Source organism: Microplitis mediator, chromosome 6 (genome assembly GCF_029852145.1).
Source record: "Microplitis mediator isolate UGA2020A chromosome 6, iyMicMedi2.1, whole genome shotgun sequence".
In the NCBI taxonomy this organism is placed as follows: domain Eukaryota; kingdom Metazoa; phylum Arthropoda; class Insecta; order Hymenoptera; family Braconidae; genus Microplitis; species Microplitis mediator.
In genome coordinates, this window is record NC_079974.1 from 5,771,318 (window position 1) to 5,791,828 (window position 20,511).

At 29.3% G+C, this 20,511-nt stretch overlaps 3 protein-coding genes across 5 annotated transcripts in view; 2 read left to right on the forward strand and 1 right to left on the reverse strand.

Moving 5' to 3' along the window:
- Positions 1 to 5,431: 5,431 nt before the first annotated feature.
- LOC130669308 (neurocalcin homolog) overlaps positions 5,432 to 20,511 on the forward strand; it is a 131,687-nt gene continuing 116,607 nt past the window's right edge. The window contains exon 1 of one of the 3 annotated variants that reach the window (XM_057472108.1): positions 5,432 to 5,590. The gene's annotated coding sequence lies outside the window, so the exon portion shown is untranslated. Of the gene's footprint in view, positions 5,704 to 20,511 lie in introns of all 3 variants that reach the window. The other 2 variants (XM_057472107.1, XM_057472109.1) reach the window with 2 other exon arrangements.
- LOC130669309 (neuronal calcium sensor 2) overlaps positions 5,570 to 20,511 on the forward strand; it is an 89,536-nt gene continuing 74,594 nt past the window's right edge. The window contains exons 1-2 of the mRNA XM_057472111.1: positions 5,570 to 5,703; positions 6,105 to 6,315. The gene's annotated coding sequence lies outside the window, so the exon portion shown is untranslated. The remainder of the gene's footprint in view (positions 5,704 to 6,104; positions 6,316 to 20,511) is intronic.
- On the reverse strand, positions 19,186 to 20,157 carry LOC130670419 (cyclin-T-like). The gene has a single exon (XM_057473821.1). The coding sequence runs from the start codon at positions 20,155 to 20,157 to the stop codon at positions 19,186 to 19,188; it is 972 nt and encodes a 323-aa protein (XP_057329804.1).

The following is a 20,511-nucleotide window of genomic DNA, read 5'->3' on the forward strand; positions in this document are numbered from 1 at the left end:
CATGCACTGAAAAAAAAAAAAATGTTGCTTCAAAATGACGCACCCTAATATAGATATAATATTTCGTTGTATTCTCCTTGACTTGCTCAAGATTCGCTCCAGAATTAATCAATATTGCTACTAGAGTTATAGCTGTATGTATAAGGCCTTATACTTAATTAAAGTAAGAGACTGAGTACTCGATCAGGGAACTAGTACCCGATCACTCATGTATATGCATATCTATATTTACTGAATTTCACTAAATATATTATCTATACAAATACATGGAGTGATCGGGTACTAGGATTTTTACCTTATACACCGAGAAAACAAAACCTCTTTTCAAGATTTTGCGTGTTTGTATCACCCCGTGTAAATATTTGTTTAATCATAGTAAAAATATACTCCAACCGAGTAATATTTTCTTGATTTAAGAATATGTATACTTATTTTAAGAAAATATTCTTGGTTGGAGTACATTTTTACTAAGATTAAACAAATATTTTTCTCGGGGGGATACAAAGATGCAGATACTTGAAACAAGTTTTTTTTTTTTCAGTGTAGCACACTTCTCATAGAACTCATTCATTCTTATAAAATCTCTATGGGAATTGGATTATATGAGATTTTCTAAACAGGGTCCCAAATAGAAATTACTTTGGGATCGCCCACTGTATGTATCTGGACCTCTTTGGGCCCCAATGGGGCATTCCCAATAGGGAAATTCTTATGAGAGCCCAAACAGTACCCAATCGGGAAATCCCAAACAAAAATAAAATAATTCATGGTCAGTATTTCCCAACTAGGTTCTGTGTGGGACCTAAGTGGGAAATCCCGACGTTAAAATAAAAAAAATTTTTTCACCTTTTTTAGGGGGTATCTCTTTTTGGCCGCAAAAAATAAAATTTTTTTTTTTTTTAACGGCAGTTGAAAACTTTTTCTGTACACTCCGAATACTATTTTTCGTTTCTTCATTTGTTATTCTTTGGTATCATAATAAATATACTATTTACACTCGCACGTTCACATACGTGGGTCAGCGCAGTGGACAGCATCAAAGACTTTGAATCGGAAGGATACAGGTTCGAGCCCAGCAGTCACCTGCATTTAATTAAAATTATCTTAGTTTTTTTCACATTTTAATATTTTCTTTAACAGGGGTACCCTAGTGGGATCTCTTGGGGATTTCCCTATTGGGGCCCACTTGGGTCTGCCCAATAAGGAGCCAGTTGGGGCTGCCCAATAGGCCTTTGCGTGACATCCCCGTGTTGGGTCCCTATAGGGCATCCCAATAAGGGCCCAATGGGTCTCTCCTAAAAATTTCTAGTCGGGGTAGTGTTTGATTAAATATTGTTATGATAATGCTTAAAATGCAATTTGAATTTAATTTTCAATAAAAATACATAATTCGTTATATGATTTTAAGTTTTTAAGGCAATATAATTAAGTGATTAATAATAAGATATATATGTATTTTTCAAGTCAAAAGCCCGTACGTGCATCACGTAAGCCAAAAATTGATTTGCGTCTAAATATGTGTTCCTTATAGAAATTTATTAATAAAGACATGAAATTCTAAAAAGCAAATTGAGTATATAATTATTTCTTCCCAGTGCAGAAGAACCTAACAAATTGGATTCATACATAATATATAAATATATATATTATTACATATATTTATATTTAATCATATTTTCGCAGGGAATTAAACGCTCTACAAAAAAAATCTTTTATCATTTTTTGATAAATCCATCTGTTCAAATGTTTTTGGAGTTTGAAGTCAAATTTATAGTAAATTCGAAATCTTTATACTTTTCCGGCAAAACTATCAGACAATTCCGGCAAAATTATCACAAAATGTCATGGGAATTTTTTCGTAGACAATTTTATTCCTTGCAAATTATCTTTAATAAAGTTTTGTAAAATTCCACATTATTTTCTAGTTATTTTCATTTTAATGTCAAGCTCTTGAAATCGATTAGAACACTACGTTTTTTAAGAGATCATCATTAAAATGAAAATAGAAGAAAGTCATGCGGAATTTGAAAAAACTTTTTTAAAATAATTTGTAGGAAATAAAATTGTCTCCAAAAATGATTCAATGACATTTTGTGATAAGTCTGATAGTTTCGCCGATAAAGTATAAAGATTTCGAATTTACTATAAATTTGACTTCAAGCTCCAATAACTTTTGAACAGATTTATTGATCAAAAAATAATAAGAGACTGTTTTTATAGAGCGCTTATAATTCCGGACGAAAATAAATCCTGAGCTTATCTGTAGAATGAGCCATCGCCGAGGTATAAAATTCTGAACTTAAAAATTTTTTTCCTGTCATTTAAATAGGAAATCAAAAATCACGAAGAGGCTCCTCGTATTATTAAGGCCGAGCTCTTAAAAGAATAGTGTTCTGATCGATTGCAAGAGTAGGACATTAAAATCGAAATAACTAGGAAGTTATGCGAAAATTGAAAAAACTTTATCAGAAATAATTTATAGACAATAAAATTACCTACAAAAAAGTTCTCATGACATTTTGTAATAAGTCTGATAGTTTCGCCGGAAAAGTAAAAAGATCTCCAACTTTACTTCGAGCTCCAATAACTTTTGATCAGATCGATTTATCGAAAAATGACAAGAGACTTTTTTGTAGAGCTTTTAATTCCCTACAAAAATTCATTCTGAACTTATCTGTACAATGAGCCATTGCCGAGGTATAAAATTCCAAACTTAAAATTCATTTTTTCCCATGTAATTCAAATGGGAAATAGAAAATCGCTATGAGACACCTGTTAATATGAATATTAAGGACTCTAATTTTAACAGGCATCTTATTTTATCTTCCTGCAAGTGTAGAAGCTGTCAGTATGCTGAAAAAAAAAGTTGCTCTAAAATAGCACACCCTAATATAGATATACACTTAGCATGAGTTAAATCGTTTTTCTTAATCAGGGTATTTTCACAGGAGAAAGACTATTTAAATGCAAAAGAAAAATTAGACTTTCGATACAGTACAGCTCATTCATTGTAGAAACCCATAAACTTTATACAATCATCGCAAAAAACGTAGGAAATACATGACTATTCTGCATCACAAAATAACCAATTGTGTAAAATTTTTAAGAGAATAAAAAATAAATTAAAAAGAGAGTTATAATTATAAACAAATAAAATGAATTTTTATTTATTGACTTCAAACATTTAACAATAATTGAAATAGTATCAAAATTTATTTAGAATAATCAAAATATGAGTGTACAATGTCAAAAATCAATGCGTAAAATGATTTACAGAAAAAAAAATTTATTTTTAATTTTCAAAAATCGAAAATAAATAGTAGTTCTGGAGATCCCATTACTGGACCGGGCTAAAAATTTAGGTATAAGTAGAAGTTCAAAATACAAAATTTTGAAAAAAATCAAAGGATATAAACATTTTTAAAAACTTGATTTAAAATTTAAAATTCCAAAATCTTTATAAAAAAAACTTTAAATATTTTTTTCTATAAAAGCCATTTAAAAACAAAAATTTGAAAAAAAAAGGACAAAATTTCCAGTCGGAGGCCCCCGTATTTATGACTATGAGTGGGGGCCGATCCCATTTTGGGATAAGTCTGATAGTTTCGCTGAAAAAGTAAAAAGATCTCGAAATTTACTATAAATTTGAGTTCAAGCTCCAAAAAATTTTAAAAACGAATTCGCTTTTAATTACTTACAAATTTATGAATTTTTATTTAAATTAAGAATTCGGGTATTTTTGATCTTTCACAAAAAATACACGTTTTGAAAATTAAAAAATCTACACGAGTATTTTTTTAAAATTCAAAAATTTTTGTTTTTTTTTTAAATTACAAGATATTTTATTTAAAAATAGCCGGTAACTGTTAAAAATAGCAGTAAACGGGAAAATAAAAAAAACACTTATCAAGATTTCGAAAAATTGCATATAAAAATCAAAAAGTAATAAGGTTTGTAAAAATTTTTAAACAAAAAATAAGTAATCTTAAAATTTAATTTTAAATTCTACCTCTAGTTTTTAATTTTTAATCTTTTTAAAAAAATGCTCGTCTAGAAAATTGAAAAATGTACACGAGCATTTTTTTTAAATTAAAAATTTTTTTTTTTTTCTAAAGTTATAAGATTTTTTATTTTTAAAATTGCGGGTGTCGGCTAACTTCAAGGTCATTATTTTGAGGGGTACTAAAACATATCACAAAATTGAGAAAATCAAAAATCAAAATTTTTAAAACCGTCTGATTTGGCGTGGAACGCCCTATAGTTATATACGATTCATACATAATTAGATCGGACAATTTTTCGTATATAATTCCCGCATGAAAATAACATATATTTTGATTATATATAAAAAAATATACCGTAAATATATAATTTTATAAAACGGCAAAAATGTATGTATAATAAAATATAATATTTATATAAATTCAAAGTTATACTTTGATTTATAATTTAAATTATAAAAAAATATATACATATTTTCATAATATGTAATGTAATTATAAAATATAATTTTTAACTTATAAAATTCATTATAAATTTACAAATATTGGAATGATATATAATGGAATATATTTTTTTATATATTAAATATTATATTGTTAAATATATTTTTTTATATAATTGACGTGGGAGAATCTCAAGATATTGAATTGTATATTGTATTATATAATACATTATATATCTAAAAATATAAAATAAAATATGAAAAATAAAGACTTTTAGTTTGACGATGATTGTGAGTATCAATGAGAATATATTTTATTCGAGTAAATTAAGTGTGTAGATCGAACTTGAAAGGAAGTTTGTAGAGAGAGTCGTTATGACTATAAATTTTCATTTATATGATTAATTTTTAATATAAAAAAATAATTACTCAAAATAAAATAAGTTTTAGAGGATACCGAAAGAGCATTCATGGAACTGAAAATTTTTCGAAGCACAAAAGTGTCATGTATATCTTTTAATATATACAAGCTTATATACGAGCATTATATATTATATTATACTGTTAATAATATAATTTGAATTATAAAATCATAATGTATATAAACCTATAAATTGATACTATATAATGACATATATTTTTTTTATATAATCTAATATTATATGGAGTTTTTATGATGATAATATATGCCAAAATATAAAATTATATATTATATTGATATACTTTTAAAATATAAAATTTTATATTGAAAACGGCAAAAAAGTAGTTATTTTTAAATATATAATTATTTATATTCTAAATTATACTATAATATAATAAATATTAAATTATCTGATATAATTTCAGAGTATAAGTTTTTTTCATGCGGGTTATATAATACATAGTATTATATATAATTTTTTTTACCCGGGAAACTATTCAACATCAGCTCTATTTATTCCATTGTGTTAAAATATTTTACTGGCTTAGTATAAATTTGGCGCGTGTTAGTGTTACTTCGGCAGCTCACTCTATCCCATGTATAGAACATTACGGAGCAAAATATCAATATGGCAGCCACTATCATGTCTGTACTACGAGTCGCTGTATCGGAAATATTTTGAATACGTTGTTTTTTCGTACGGCCGGTCGACAATAAATATATAGGTTAGTAGGATAAAACAGCAAGAAAATAATTTAAATTATCAAGTTTTCGTTCCTTTTACAAAAGAATATAAAGTTAATTGAGTGTTTGAATTATTGAATCAGTGTTTTTAACAGTAAGTAGATATTGAGAATGTTGTTTTTGCAATTTAAAAATTAATAATTCATATAAAATTATTTTCTATCTGGTGTGATATTTTTTCACGAGTTTCATAATATTTCTTATTATCTTTTTCATCATTATCTTTCATTGTAAATATCTCCATTGATTTTTTTTGGGCATTTATTTGCAAGCTTATTTGGCTTTTTTCTTTTTATTAATAAGTTTCGTAAAATTAAGTAGTTTTAATACATGCTTTGAAAATAATTATACGTGTGAGTCGTAGTTTATTTATGTTATTCGTATTTATTTTTATAAAATATTTTATGTTGCTTGTTTTTGTATCATGTTTGAATGAATACGAGAACGGGTGAGTCAGTTTAGTGAATTCTTTGTTTTTAATGTCCTTCAAATAAGTTAAGTGTTGTAAACAATAAGTGAACATGCTATAAAAAGTTCGTAAAATAATTTATTCGATCGATAATAAAAAAAAAGACATAATAACGGAAAAGTGTAATAAACAAACATGAATCTGATGGACATTCTTGTCAGACTGGCTAAGGACAACGCATATTTTTTTTCATCTGGAACTCGTCGTATTGAGATATTTACAATGAGCTGCATGTCGGTAAGTCTACATTTTTTATTTTTTAGTAGTGTTGCAGCAATCGAAGGAACTATTAGATTTTTCTCAATCGAATATAATCGACTGAAGGCAATCGATGATGGCGATTAATCGTTTCTAAAAAATCGATTTATTTCGAAAAAAAATAATTTTTTTTTTATTACAGCTTTAAAGTTGCAGAATCGATAGCTTAACAATCGATTGTGTAAAATAGATTTCATAATTTTTTGTTCGAAATAAGAAAAAGAGTATTGGTCTGAAATCACAAATTCGAAATATTTTTTAAATAATTGAAGTACTGTATTTTATTGATGACTTTTTTTGTGAAATATCGATTATTTCATCGCAACTTTAAAGTTGTAGAATCGTTTTATTAAAAATCGACTGTTAAAATCGATTGTTATTTACCCTAATAGCCACTTTAGCTTGAAATTGACGGTAATTTGATGTTGAAATTACCTGAAATCTGCTGCCCGAATTTGCCGACAATTTTACAGCAAAAGTTGAATATAAAAATTTACGGTTAATTTTTCTTCAATTTAAAGGTAACTTTTGACGAAAAAAAAAAGTCGGTAATGTTCATTCTTACCATTTCAGAAGGTAAGCAAATTTATACATAACATTGTCTACAATTTGACGGTAAAAAAATACTTAACAATTTTTCAAGTCAAATTAACAATAAATTGACAAAAAATTAACGACAACTTTTTTCTAGTCGAATTTTAAAGTGAATTTGCATTCTAATTCGGACAGTAAATTTACGTCAAATTCAGTAGCAAGTGGCATACAAATTATCGTAAAAAATGGAAATAAAGATTGAAGTTGACGGAAATTTGAAGAAAAATTTAACGAAACTTTTGTACAGTAAACTTTTGCTCAAGCAAACTGTGCTAATAGGGTAACTTTTCAAATAGCGAAAAATTTGGATCTATAAAGTTATAAATTGTTTATCTAACTTCAACCGGTTCTCTTACTTGTTTATCATTTGTTTGGCTGCATTGGTCAAGAAATTTTTATAATGTCTGAGTAAATAACTTTTAAAAACAAATTTTTTCTTTAATTAATTTTACAAAAAATCGATGTTAAAAAATTGTTTTCAAAAGAAAGAATCGATTTTTTTCAATTAACTGAAAGGCTTACAATCGCCCGGGAAAAAATGCTCAGATATGGTCATATATGATCATGTATGAATACGCAGATCTGATCAGATCCGAATAATTGCTCTGCATGATCATACCTGTTCATATATGATCACTAGGGTGGGCCAAAAAAATGACTATTTTTTTTTTCTTTAGTTACAGTGAAAATATTGTTTGAGATGATGGAAAAAAAAATTATCTTAAAATTTGAGCTCTTGATATTAATATTGAGGTGCCTATTTGCAATTTTTTATTTCCCATTTAAATAACATGGCAAAAAAATTTTTTTATCTTTAAAATTTTATTACTCAGTATCTGATCAACGGGTTGCAAAGATTGATACTTAATCTTGTAGAAAATTGGATGATCTACAAAAAAGGTCTCTTATGATTTTTCGCTAATTCCACTCGGCTCAAAGTTATTTAATGTTAAAGTTTAGCCTCAAATAGTTTATTGGCAATTTCACAATATTTTTAATTATGACTTTAAAAATATGGTTCGAAAATGAAAAAAATATTTCACTTTATGAAGTACACGTCACGTTTTCTGAAAAAACGTCGAATTTTTTTTGTAATCATTGATTTATCAGGGGTTCGCACTTTTCTCTCTATTACACTCGAGTACACGAACGGTACTATCTTTGTTGCACTTGTACAATAAATGGAAACTTTGGCCGAGTTTTTCTCTTAAACAAACGAATATTATCAAACAATTAAAGCGTACTTCGCTAGATTAAACCGTAATGCATCAAAGTGCGGTCTGTGTTTTGTATTTCAAAATTTTGTATCCGAAAAAAACCCAGCCGAAAATATCTGTTAACCCCTACTAATGTTTAAAACTTGACATTTCTTGAATCTTGAATTAAAGTTAAAATAAAATACAAGTATAATCTTAATTATCTTTCAACTATACTATCACAATTAATACAGCAATTTCATATTTATTAAACAAAAATATTGATTGAAATAAATTAAGAAAAATTTAATTTGTAATACAAATAATTATTTTCAATTGAAAATTTGTGAAGACAATATCTTTATTTCCTAGACTATTTATTAGTTGAGTATAAAAACTGTGGACTAATTAAAAATTCAAATAAATTTAAAATTCTAATTTAATTAAAGCGTAAGAAATGTTAATTATTAGCAATCAATAATTACAAAAACATTCAACATTTTTTCAGAAAATGTGACGTGTACTTCATAAAGTAAAATATTTTTTTCATTTTTGAACCATATTTTTAAAGTCAAAATTAAAAATATTGTGAAATTGCCAATAAACTGTTTAAGGTTAAACTTTAACATTAAATAACTTTGAGCCGAGTGGAATAAGCGAAAAATCATAAGATACCTTTTTTGTAGATCATCCAATTTCCTCCAAGATCAAGTATCAATCTTTGCAACCCGTTAATCAGATACTGAGTAATAAAATTTTAAAGATAAAAAAATTTTTTTGCCATGTTATTTAAATGGGAAATAAAAAATTGCAAATAGGCACCTCAATATTAATATCAAGAGCTCAAATTTTAAGATAATTTTTTTTTTCATCATCTCAAACAATATTTTCACTGTAACTAAAGAAAAAAAAAAACATTATTTAGTTATAAATAATGGTGATTTAAATGTATAGTGATGTCTCTCAAATGCAGGACTTCATTTAAGTATCCCCGCCAAATATTGTAGATAAAGTAGTAAATATCATTTTAATTATCCTCACCATAATAATTAAAATGATCTAACCTGTAAGTCAGTTGTAAACACACTTGACAGACAGATATTGTTGAATTTTATTTTATCTTATTCATTTATTAATTTGATGAATGGTATTTGAGAGAAATCTAAGCAAGTTGTTAACATTGTAATTTGAGAAAATGATTGAGATTATCAATATGCTGTTTTACTCTATTACATCCATTGACTTTGTAAGAACTAGACAAGGATGTTAACCATAAGAGTAACTATTGTTATTTTTAGGTATATTTGTTTCATATGTCAAATATTTCTATTAACAAACAAATTTTTTGATTGTTAGTTCGCCTGATGAAACTGAAATAAATCAGCGAAACGTTTCAAATTTTATAATATATAACATCTTCACTTATTGTCCAAAATTCCCAAGATTAAGTTATTTGAAAAAAAAAAAGGCCATTCGGCAGCCGAAATGGAAGGTAGATTTGTAAAAAGGCACATACAGACATATCTTGTGATACATGTTAGTGTATATAGACATGATATGATATTAGGCTCGTTTTCTTAGAGTGAGGGTAAAAAAAGACAACGACTATTTTCGATAGAGAACTTCAGATAGTTGATTCGACAAAACATTTTATAGGTAACCTAACAAATAACCTTCACGGAAAAAACTATAGAAAATTTTATTAGTATGAGATCATAATTGTAATTGCTATTACGATGGCAAGATCAGATATAATTTTAAAACTACAGGTACGATTGAAACATCATAAATATTAAAAGAAATACTTTTAAAATATAAAATAGCTGTGAAATTTGCAGTTTATTTTGTTCAGAATAAAGTACAACTGACAAAATTGTATTATAATGGAAAATACATAAGTTATGTGGAATGAAAACCTTATTTTCAACTTTTATTGATTTCATGAAAATTTCAAGGCTATCAAATTATTGAAAGAAATACTCGTAACATAAAGGTTAAGGTCATAAATTAAAGCTTATTAGTCAAGCTTTGGAATACTTTTTACAGAAATTATCTATGAGTTTAAGCTTTAAAGTTATATAAACTTTAAAAGTGAATAAAAACTGATTTTTTCGAAAAATCGTGAAAATTTTAAACAGCCATAACTTCAAAACTATTTGAACGATTCAGCCCATCTTTGAACTTGATCAAGATAATCGCCTATAGAATAAGTGTGAAAAATTTCATTAAGATCCGATAAGAACTGTAGGTGCTATCGTAATGACAAGACCAGTGATAATCATAGGGAGTAGAGGTACATTTGATTCATCATAAGTAATAAAAGAAATACTTTTAAAATATAAAATAGCAGTGAAATTTACAGGTTATTTTGTGCACAATAAAATACAACTGACGAAACCGGATTATAATGGGAAATTCATAAGTTATATGGAATGAAACCCATATTTTCAACATTTTTTGATTCCATTAAAATTTTCAAGGCCATCAAATTATAGGATGAAATGGTCGAAATATGAAGTCTAAGGTCATAAATTAAAGCTTATTAGACAAGCTTTCAGATACTTTTTACGGAAATTGTCTATGAGTATTAGTTTTAAAATTATATGAACTTGAATGTGGAAAAAAATTGATTTCTTCAAAAAATCATGGAAATTTCAAAAAGCCATAACTTCTAAACTAATCAACCGATTTTGCCCATCTTCGAACTTAACCGTGATAATCGCCCATAGAATAAGTGTGAAAAATTTCATTAAGATCTGATAAGAATTGTAGGCGTAATCGTGTCCTCAAAACTGCGTTATATCCCATATATATATATATATATATATATATATATATACATACATATATAAATTTTTTAACGGATGGTATTTTCGAACCCTACTCAACTAATTATGATAGGTTGTGACAAAATTCCTTGAAAAATCGACCATGAGGACAAATACAATAGTTAGATTTTAGAAAAATCTACCTAAAAATAGTCACTTTTTTGGCCCACCCTATTATATACTAGCTATGAACGCCCGCTTCGCTGGGTTATTTTTCTAAAATCTAACTATTGTATTTGTCCTCATGGTCGATTTTTCAAGGAATTTTGTCACAACCTATCATAATTAGTTGAGTAGGGCTCAAAAATACCATTCGTTAAAAAATTTATGTGTATGTATATATTAAACTAGAAATAATAACACCACATTTAACAGCAGTAAAAGACATAGTTTATTGAATACAGATGTGTGCTGTTATGCTGTCAAATTAAGCCTGACTGACTCTAGTCGCATTTCTATAAAACAAGCGAAGAAGGCATTTGTTTTCTAGTTATTCAGATATTTTAAAAGGTCAGATTCACATTCGTTACACTACCCCCTTCTCAATAAATTATCGTCCCGAGAAAAATTGAGCTGGAAGAATCGAACTTAATTAAAATTAAAACCATCTACGATCTCGGTTCGATTCTGCTATGGTCCCAACACACCCTATCTATCATCCTACAGGGAAAAAAACACCATAGCCCAAAAACAGCCCTGTAGGCTAACGCAAAGATGATAAAAAAATTTAAAAAAATCATCTATAATCTAATTGAACTAATAATTGAAAAAAAAAATATTCTGCTAAGAAGTTAATTAATGTACGTGACTCTATTTTCCTATTTTTCGAATCAAAATAAATAAAATTAAAACTGTAACCCTCCTCTTGGTTTGATGGACCTTCAATGGGAATAGAAACAGATTCAGGATGGGAACATGAATTCTTTCCTCTCCTCGTTGAAAGATTAGGAATGGACTCCTTCTCTCCTTCCCCAATAAAAGTGGAAATATTATCTGCACATAATAAAGAAAGCAAAACGAGTATCTCTAAGATTTTATTAAATTTCATATTTAAACATATTTCATCGTTACATATTATTTATCAGTTGTTAGTTTATAAACTTTCAGTGTAATCAATTTAGTACTTTTTGATCTTACATGCTCATGTTTTGTCGTTCGATTCATCCAGACCATTCTCTGATATGTCATCTCGAGTTTACATACCAATGATAATGAATAACACACGTTGCAACGAATTTTATTTTTCTCCCTAAAAGCTCCTCGGAAACTCTCCAGGGTTTCCACCTATCTCCCAAAAGTCGTGCACTACTTAACAAAAATGTTGGCTATGTCAACGCCGAATGGATCCCAAAGCTCCAGTCAGGTTGCTCTTAGCCATTGATAAGTCCTCAAAATCAAACTTTTGATCCTTGTTGAGCTCACTTAGATTAAAAGGAATATCCAGTCTCCGATCAATGACTGAGAAATCCCTGGAACCTCTTACAACGATTAATCGTTCAGGTCCCGCAGCCAGACCCCTTTAGCTAATATACTCAATCCCAGAACATTCCTAGTCCTTATAGAATCCCTTAAACAATGTTACCACTGAGATCGTTCAGAGCCCTCAGCCAGACTTCTTTCAGAATCTCGGGAACTCTTCAACAACGTCTACACTGTGGTTATTCAGGGTCCACTGCCAGACTTCTCTTAAGGACTATACCAGTCTTTAGTAAGTCTTCTAGAAAAATCCTTCAGTTCTTTCAGATTGAAAGAGATATCCTAGTCTTACTAATTGACTACAGAATCCCAGGAACCCTTTACAACGTCTGCACTGAGATCGTTCAGGGTCCCAGTCGGACTTCTTTTTTTTTTTTTAACTTCCCGTTAAGAAAATCGACGATTTTCGAAAAATTGGGAAGTTATTGTTTTCACCCCGATTTGCAAAAATCGAAATTTCATCAGATGTCGACGTTTTGAGGTTCTAGGAAGCTATTCTGACTATTTTCAGAATGATGTCCGAGTGGCTGTATGTATGTGTGTGTATGTGTGTGTGTGTGTGTGTGTGTGTGTGTGTGTGTGTGTGTGTGTGTGTGTGTGTGTGTGTGTGTGTGTGTGTGTATATGTATGTGTGTGACCGGCTTATAACTTTTTAACTAATGAGCCGATTTGGATGGTTAAGGCGGCAATCGAAAGAGCTTGTTGGCCATCAACTTTTCTGAAACTTTCGGATCATTTGATCAAGTAGATTCGAAAATATTAGCGAATTACGGAAAAAAAATTTTTTTTTTTTTTTAGTTTTCTATTGATTTCTTACACAGAAAAAAAGGATTTCTTGGCGCAAAAAATTTTTTCTTGTTCTAAGAAAATTTTTACTTGACCCAAGAAATTTTTTGTATTATAAAGTGAAAACAAAACATTTTTTGGGGTAAGAAAAAATTTTCTCGGAACAAGAAAAAAATTTTTTAGGCGAGAAAAAAATTCTTGAGCCAAGAAAAATTTTTGTCTTCAATTCATAATACAAAATATTTCTTGCGCCAAGAAATTCTTTTTTTCTGTGTAGAAACGACTCGAACGATCGACTTCAAAATCTAATCAGCTCTAGAACTCAATAAAACACGCCGATTGCCGCCTCAACCATCAAAATCGGTTTATTCGTTCGTGAGATATCGTGGAAGAAAGAAATGCTAAAAACGGTTTTTTTCAAAAAGAATGGGATACAATAGTATTTTCGAGCTCGAAGAGCTCGAAAATTTACTCACAACAATTTACTCACAACAAAACAGCGGGAAGTTTTGGGGCTGGCCCGCAGGGTCAACCGACGCCCAGATTTTTTTTTTATTATTGATCACAGTAGGGTGCAAGACGAATTACATGCACGATTTTATATTTCACATTTGAAATTTTTCGAATTCTATAAAATACGTTTGTATTCCATTGTTTTCGAAAAAAACCGATTTTAGCATTTTTTTCCCCCACGATATCTCAGGAACGAATTGACCGATTTTGATGGTTGAGGCGACAATCGGCGTATTTTATTAAGTTCTAGAGCTGATAATATTTTGAAATTGTTTGGTTGAGTTGTTTCGAAGATATTCGCAAAAAACCACACGTACACACACACATGGACATCATTCTGACCATTGTCAGAACAGCTTCCTATAACCTCAAAACGTCGACATCTGATGAAATTTTGATTTTCGCAAATCGGGGTGAAAACAATAACTTCCCAATTTTTCGAAAATCGTCGATTTTCTTAGCGGGAAGTTAAAAAGTTATATTGATAAATATATAATTAATATATTGTAGCAATATATTTTTTTTCAATATACACTTACGCAAAAAATTAAAGGAACAGAATAATTTTATAAACTTTTTAGTGATTTTTGGAAGGCTGTAACTTTGTGAAAAATAATCGTATCGAGATTTAAAAAAAAAGCATTTTAGAGCTTGAAATGTCTAGTTTCGGTGCATTTTTTCAAAATGTTTTGAGAGCTCCGGCTATTGCGCAAACATGAGAAATACCGCGAGACAAAAAATTTCAAAATTTTTTTTTTTTCCGAAGAGCCCACGAACCGTAGAAAAATTCTTTCAACTAAACCAATGCATAGGTCGTTTAGCAAATTAATTCAGCTTCAATTTGGCTTTATTTTTTAACCTCGTAGGACAATTTGTCGCAGAGATATCAGCCTTCAAACAAATATGATCCTTTTGGCTTTGATCATTGATATTTCAGGTACCAATGATCGCACAGTAAATTGAAGGACGGCGGTAAAAACTTGAATCAATTCCCTACAAGACCCTCATCATTTTTAAAAAAAAAAAATTTTTTTTATTTTCAACATCCATTAGAAGTAAGTGCAAAAAATGACTTTTTATGGTTTGTTAGTAAATCAACCGCTTCTCTGCAAAAATCGATAAAAAAATAATGTTGCCAGGGACATTTTTATCTTAATGTAACCCTAATAACCCTGTAAATTTTCAAACTGACCTATCGAAACGTTTTTCGGGAATGATCGATCAAAGTTTCGCTAAACAATTAAAGGAACAAGTTTTGTTATTAAGTCATCGATTATTCTTTAATCAAATTAATTATTTAAGATAAACCAATATGATCAATAATTTAATTGAAAAATAGATTTGCTTATAATTACAGAGATATGCATTTTATAATTAGTACTTTATTCTTATTTGAATTAAATTTTTCAATTAAAAAACAAAATACCATTTACTTTGAAACAAAATATCATTTACTTCATAATCAAATTCTAGTATACACTACATCATATACTTAATACCGTTGGAAAGCCGCGAATCTATCAAAAAATTCCAAGAATATATCGACAGTACACCCTTAAAACTCCGAAAAAACTCCATCAAAACTCCGTGTTAAAGCCGCTAAAACTTCGACGATACCCCAACGAAACTCCGCGAAAACTCTAACAAAACTCCGGAGAAACTCCTAGAAAACACCGGCAAAACACCGACGAAAGTCCAAAAAAACACAATGAAAACTCTGGGCGAACTCGAAGAAAACACGAGAGAAACCTTCTCTCATAACTGCACAAGAAACGTCGCCCTTCTACCATCAAAACACGCCCGACTAGAGTTTTTCATGAGGGCCTGACGAGGTCCTTATCGGGTTAACCTTATTTCAAATAAGGTCCCGATCAGGGTATCCTGACGAGGATCCTGATATGGATGTAACGCTTAAGACCCATGAGGTCCTTATCGGGATTGCCTTATCAGGACCTTACCAGGATATCCTCATCACGTCCTTATCAGGATTGCCTTATCAGGTCCTTACAAGGATATCCTCATCAAATCCTTATCAGGATTACCTTATTAGTAATTATTTTTAAAAAAATATTAAATTGCAAAAAAAAAAATAAGAGAATTTTAATTCGATCGAGAATGTTATCTATTGTATTGAGAGCATTAATTAAAGGAAGTAAACATATTTTTCATTGATGAAAAAATCCCGATAACTGCTGGGCTCGAACCTGCGTCCTTTCGATTCAAAGTCGTCGATGCTATCCACTGGGCTAACATACACAAGTGATCTTGAAAGTGTAAATATAATATTCATTATGATGTCAAAGAATGACTGATGAAAAAGTAAAAAATCTGTGCTACAATGATTGACGTGATTTTTATATAATATTCTTTTGTACTTTTTTAAATTTTTAGCCTGTAAATGGAATATTTAAAGAGATGGGATAACTTTTTTTTGAATAAGGATATCCAGATAAGGTCCTGATCAGGAACTCGTCAGGTTGACCCGATGGCAAATAACTTTTTTTTTAATAGAGATATCTAGATACGGTCCCGATCAGGAACTCGTCAGGTTGACCCGATGGCAAATAACTTTTTTTTTAAAAGAGATATCTAGATACGGTCCCGATCAGGAACTCGTCAGGTTGACCCGGTGGCAAATAACTTTTTTTTGAATAAGGATATCCTGATGAGGTCCTGACAAGGAACTTGTCAGGTTTGTCCTGATAAGGCAAACCTTATATTAACCCGATAAGGTCCTTATGGTACTTCAGGCAAATCAGGAAGAAATTCTAGTCGGGACCGTCGTAACTCCGTCGATACACTGTGGAAACACTGTAAGGGAGTTAACACCGTAGAAACTCCGTGTTTTCACCACGTTTTTACGGTGACGTCAATACTGCTAGGGTTAGTATAATAAATTTACATTCAGGAATAGTAAAATAAAATATGATCCTGAAGTTAGCAGGCATTTAAAAATTTTTGAATTGTTATTTTTCAATAAATCAATTGTAAAAAAATAAAATCAAAATATGCACATTTAGAAAATTTTAAAAACTACAGGTGCAATTTTTTCAAATATTTTTTTTTATGGTTTATCGTCTAAAAAAAAAAACAAAGAATTATTAGACGTCTGCTAACTTCAGTATCATAAATAAAATTATTATAATTTTTCAATCTAAACTTAGAGAATTTTACGGTATTTTTTAGTTATAATTTATAGAAAAATTACTAAGGTTAGGGGCCCAGTTTCTGACTTTTTTAGAGTGCTGGTTGGGGTTCTATTATAACAATTAATGTAAGATTTAATTTAATGAGAAAAACAATTATTCTATCGACTAGTTTATGATTTGTCAAATAAAGTCATAATTATTTGAATTGAATTAATAATTTAAATTGACGTTTTAAAAATTGACATTCAGAGACTTAGTTTCTGACCCTCAGAATTTTTCAGGTCGCAGTTTCTGACCCCCACAGTGGCCTAGTTTCTGACTCCCAAATTACACAAACCATGATTAGGTTATGAAGTACTTACCAAGTTTTAATAAACTTAAAGTATTATTTAGATAAATAAATCAAATATTTATCACAACAAAAGCATAATTTTTCAATATTTAAAATATAAATAATTAAAGTCACTTTAGCTAGCGCCTGTTCTCATTATTTTTCATTGTAGCTCGTTATCTTCTTTTTACTCTTGCATAAAAAAACAATAACAAAATTAATTTTGTCATAATAAAAATATTATTAAACTAAAAGAGTCATAACAATTTAATTACTATCGAAATTGACATTTCTTACAATAATTTTATCACGCCAAGAATTTGTATTTTCTAGATCTAATTATGATCTTTTATTTTTAAACATGAATATCAAATGTTAATTTATCACTGTATTGTGAATAATAGTAGAAAATATATGAAGAAAATTATGAATATTGCTATTTTTACATTTTATAGACATGTAATTAAACAGATGATCTCGTTCGCAGTAAATTATAATTTTAGGGTCAACAACCCCAACATACCTTTAAAAATGAGCCTAGTTATTGAGCTTCAAATTTCACAAACAAAACTCATTTTAATATGTTTTATAAATGTATTAAAATAAATTTTAATTAAATATCGATCTATCCATCTATTTTTCGTTAAATTTTTTTACTTACATGATAATTAGTGCACTGATTCAATCATCATACCTCCTAACCTAAACTGTTTAGACTCCACTTAAAAATCGCTTCCTCAGCCGCTTATGGCTAAAATATTTGTTTTTATACAGCTAATATTTTGTATGTTTTTTAAATTGCCATTAATTAGGTTCAGATTAAATTACAATAAGTTAAGAAAAAATTGATTTTCTTTTTAAAGTTATAGTTTTTTAACCCGTTGAGGACACATGGGGTCCAATGGACCCCGGACAAATATTGAAACGTTTTTAAATCTAAAAAGACCCCGCTGGACCCCGTGTGTCCTCAACGGGTTAAGTAAGTAAAAAAAAAGTTATAAAGGTCAGAAACTAGGCCAGGGTCAATAACTGGCTCTTTTACCTTATATTTGTTAAGAAAATTATTAGATAATTACTTTTTTTTTCAACTTAAAAAAAAAAATTTATGACACTAAAATTAGCCGACGTCTAATAATTTTTGGATTTTTTTTTAAAACATTACATTTAAAAAAATTACACCTATGGTTTTTTTTAAACTTTATATATGTGCATATTTTTTTTTTTTTTTTTATTATTTTTTTAATTAAATTGTTGAAAAAAAATTGGAACATTTTTAATTATCTGCTAATTTCAGGATCATATTTTTTTTTTAATTTTTTATCCGTAGTAATTTTTTATTTTTTAAATTAGAAAGTTATATTTTGAATTAAATTTTTTGTTTTTATTCTGTGTTCTTTAGAAGATTTTGGAATGATTTGGAATTTAGGAAATTGATTATTAGTCTTAAAATTAAATTACTTATATAAAATAATTAACTATATTAAAATAAAATTTATTGATAAATGAAAAAGAGTGAGGAATTCGCTTATTTCAATATTTTATTTTTCAAAAATTAAGATTGAGCCTATGGTACATTATGATTAATTTTAATTACATTATTATTTCGTTATTTACAAAAAAAATATTAAAATTATTAAATAAAACGTAAATTTTTACAATATAATCATGATTCATTTATACAATTAAAACTTATACTTAATATTTAATTTATAAAAATAATAAAAACTAAAATAATATTTTATAGTAATAAATGACCGTGTCATGAAAAATTATTTACGAAAAATTACAATTATTATTAAAAACTCTTATTAAAACTATGCTAGCTTACGTTTTTTAGAAGAACAAAAAATGCTGCCCATATCATGATAACTCTCACGCTTACGGATGTAGTTATCTAGGACTTCGATTGTTATTTCCTGATCCTTCGCAGTTGCTGGTACAAGTTGACAGGTACTTCCAACCGAATTATCTTGTACTTATCCAGCAGCTTGAGGTGAAGATGTTGACGACCCATCTGAATCCGCACATTTTTTCTTCATCAGTCTATCACGATACTCCTGATAGCTGATTTTCTGTCGAATACTTGATTGCTTCAATTCAGCTTTAGTGGAAACACTTTCTTGATCCGATGAACTGGGGCTTGTCACTATCCGAGTCATTGAGTTAATTCGGACAGGTGGATTTTTAAATAAACACATCACGTGTTTTTGTATTTTCGGTGACAGTTTATTTAAGACTTCTTTGAACTCCCTGTCCATCTTTATCAGCAGATCGAAGGTCACTTTTGTATCGAGCAGCCAAAACCAAAGATTCCCATCTATGACTTCGGGAATCTTCCACTGCGACGATTGGATGGTGAAATAAATACAATACGACGCCACAACTGCCGGTTTGTACTTCAGGCACATTGATGTCATCTGTAACGTGTAGTTCGCCATCTGCAGAAAAATCTTGCATAGTTGTTTGCAAGCTTTTATTTCTCTGCAGAATTCCGTGATGTAATGATGAGGGTGATTAACCCCCATCTTAAATCCCAGTGTTGCCAGAAGAATGCGCTCATTTACTATGAGTGCCTTGACATTCTCCTGGAACTCGCCAGTCGTAGTGTCCAGTTGTTGATCCCTGGTTTTCTTCAAACAGATATGAAGAGCACTTATTACCTCCTTCGATCTTTGTGGCTCTTCTTCAACCTTTGCCGCCACAAAAATTGCCGCCGTTGCAACTTCATACCGATGAAACTTGGCCAATGAATGGTGAATGAAAAATCGGCGCATGTACACTATGGCAGTTTGTACACAAACTTCTGATAATTTAAGCCGCTTGCCTAAATCGTTTATTAAGTAAGCGGCTTGTTGTTTATGGTCTAATTCCTTCTCCGCGCTGATACCATCCTTGAAGCTTGGAGAGTTTTTCAGCTCTTCTTTGTTCAAATACCACTTTTGCGCCATTTTTATACAAAATTTTTCAGGATCTATCGAACTTCACTGTAAACTTTCGTACTTTATACTGAAACAGCTTACGCACTTTGAAATAACACAATTTTGTTTTTCCGTAAATTTTAATATATTCTCAGACGAACTGTCGGGTATGGAGTTCGAGAATAAAGTGAAAAAATATTGACAAGACTCTGATATTTATAGGATTTTATAACAAAACAGTTTAAGATTTTGTCCCAGTGACATTGTCACAACAATGGATATGGGGGTAATTAGAAAGTAATGGTTTGGGGCTGAAGAAATGTACCTGAGGTAGAAAAAGTCATTAGACTAATGACTCAAAATATTATGGTCATTAGGGTTTGA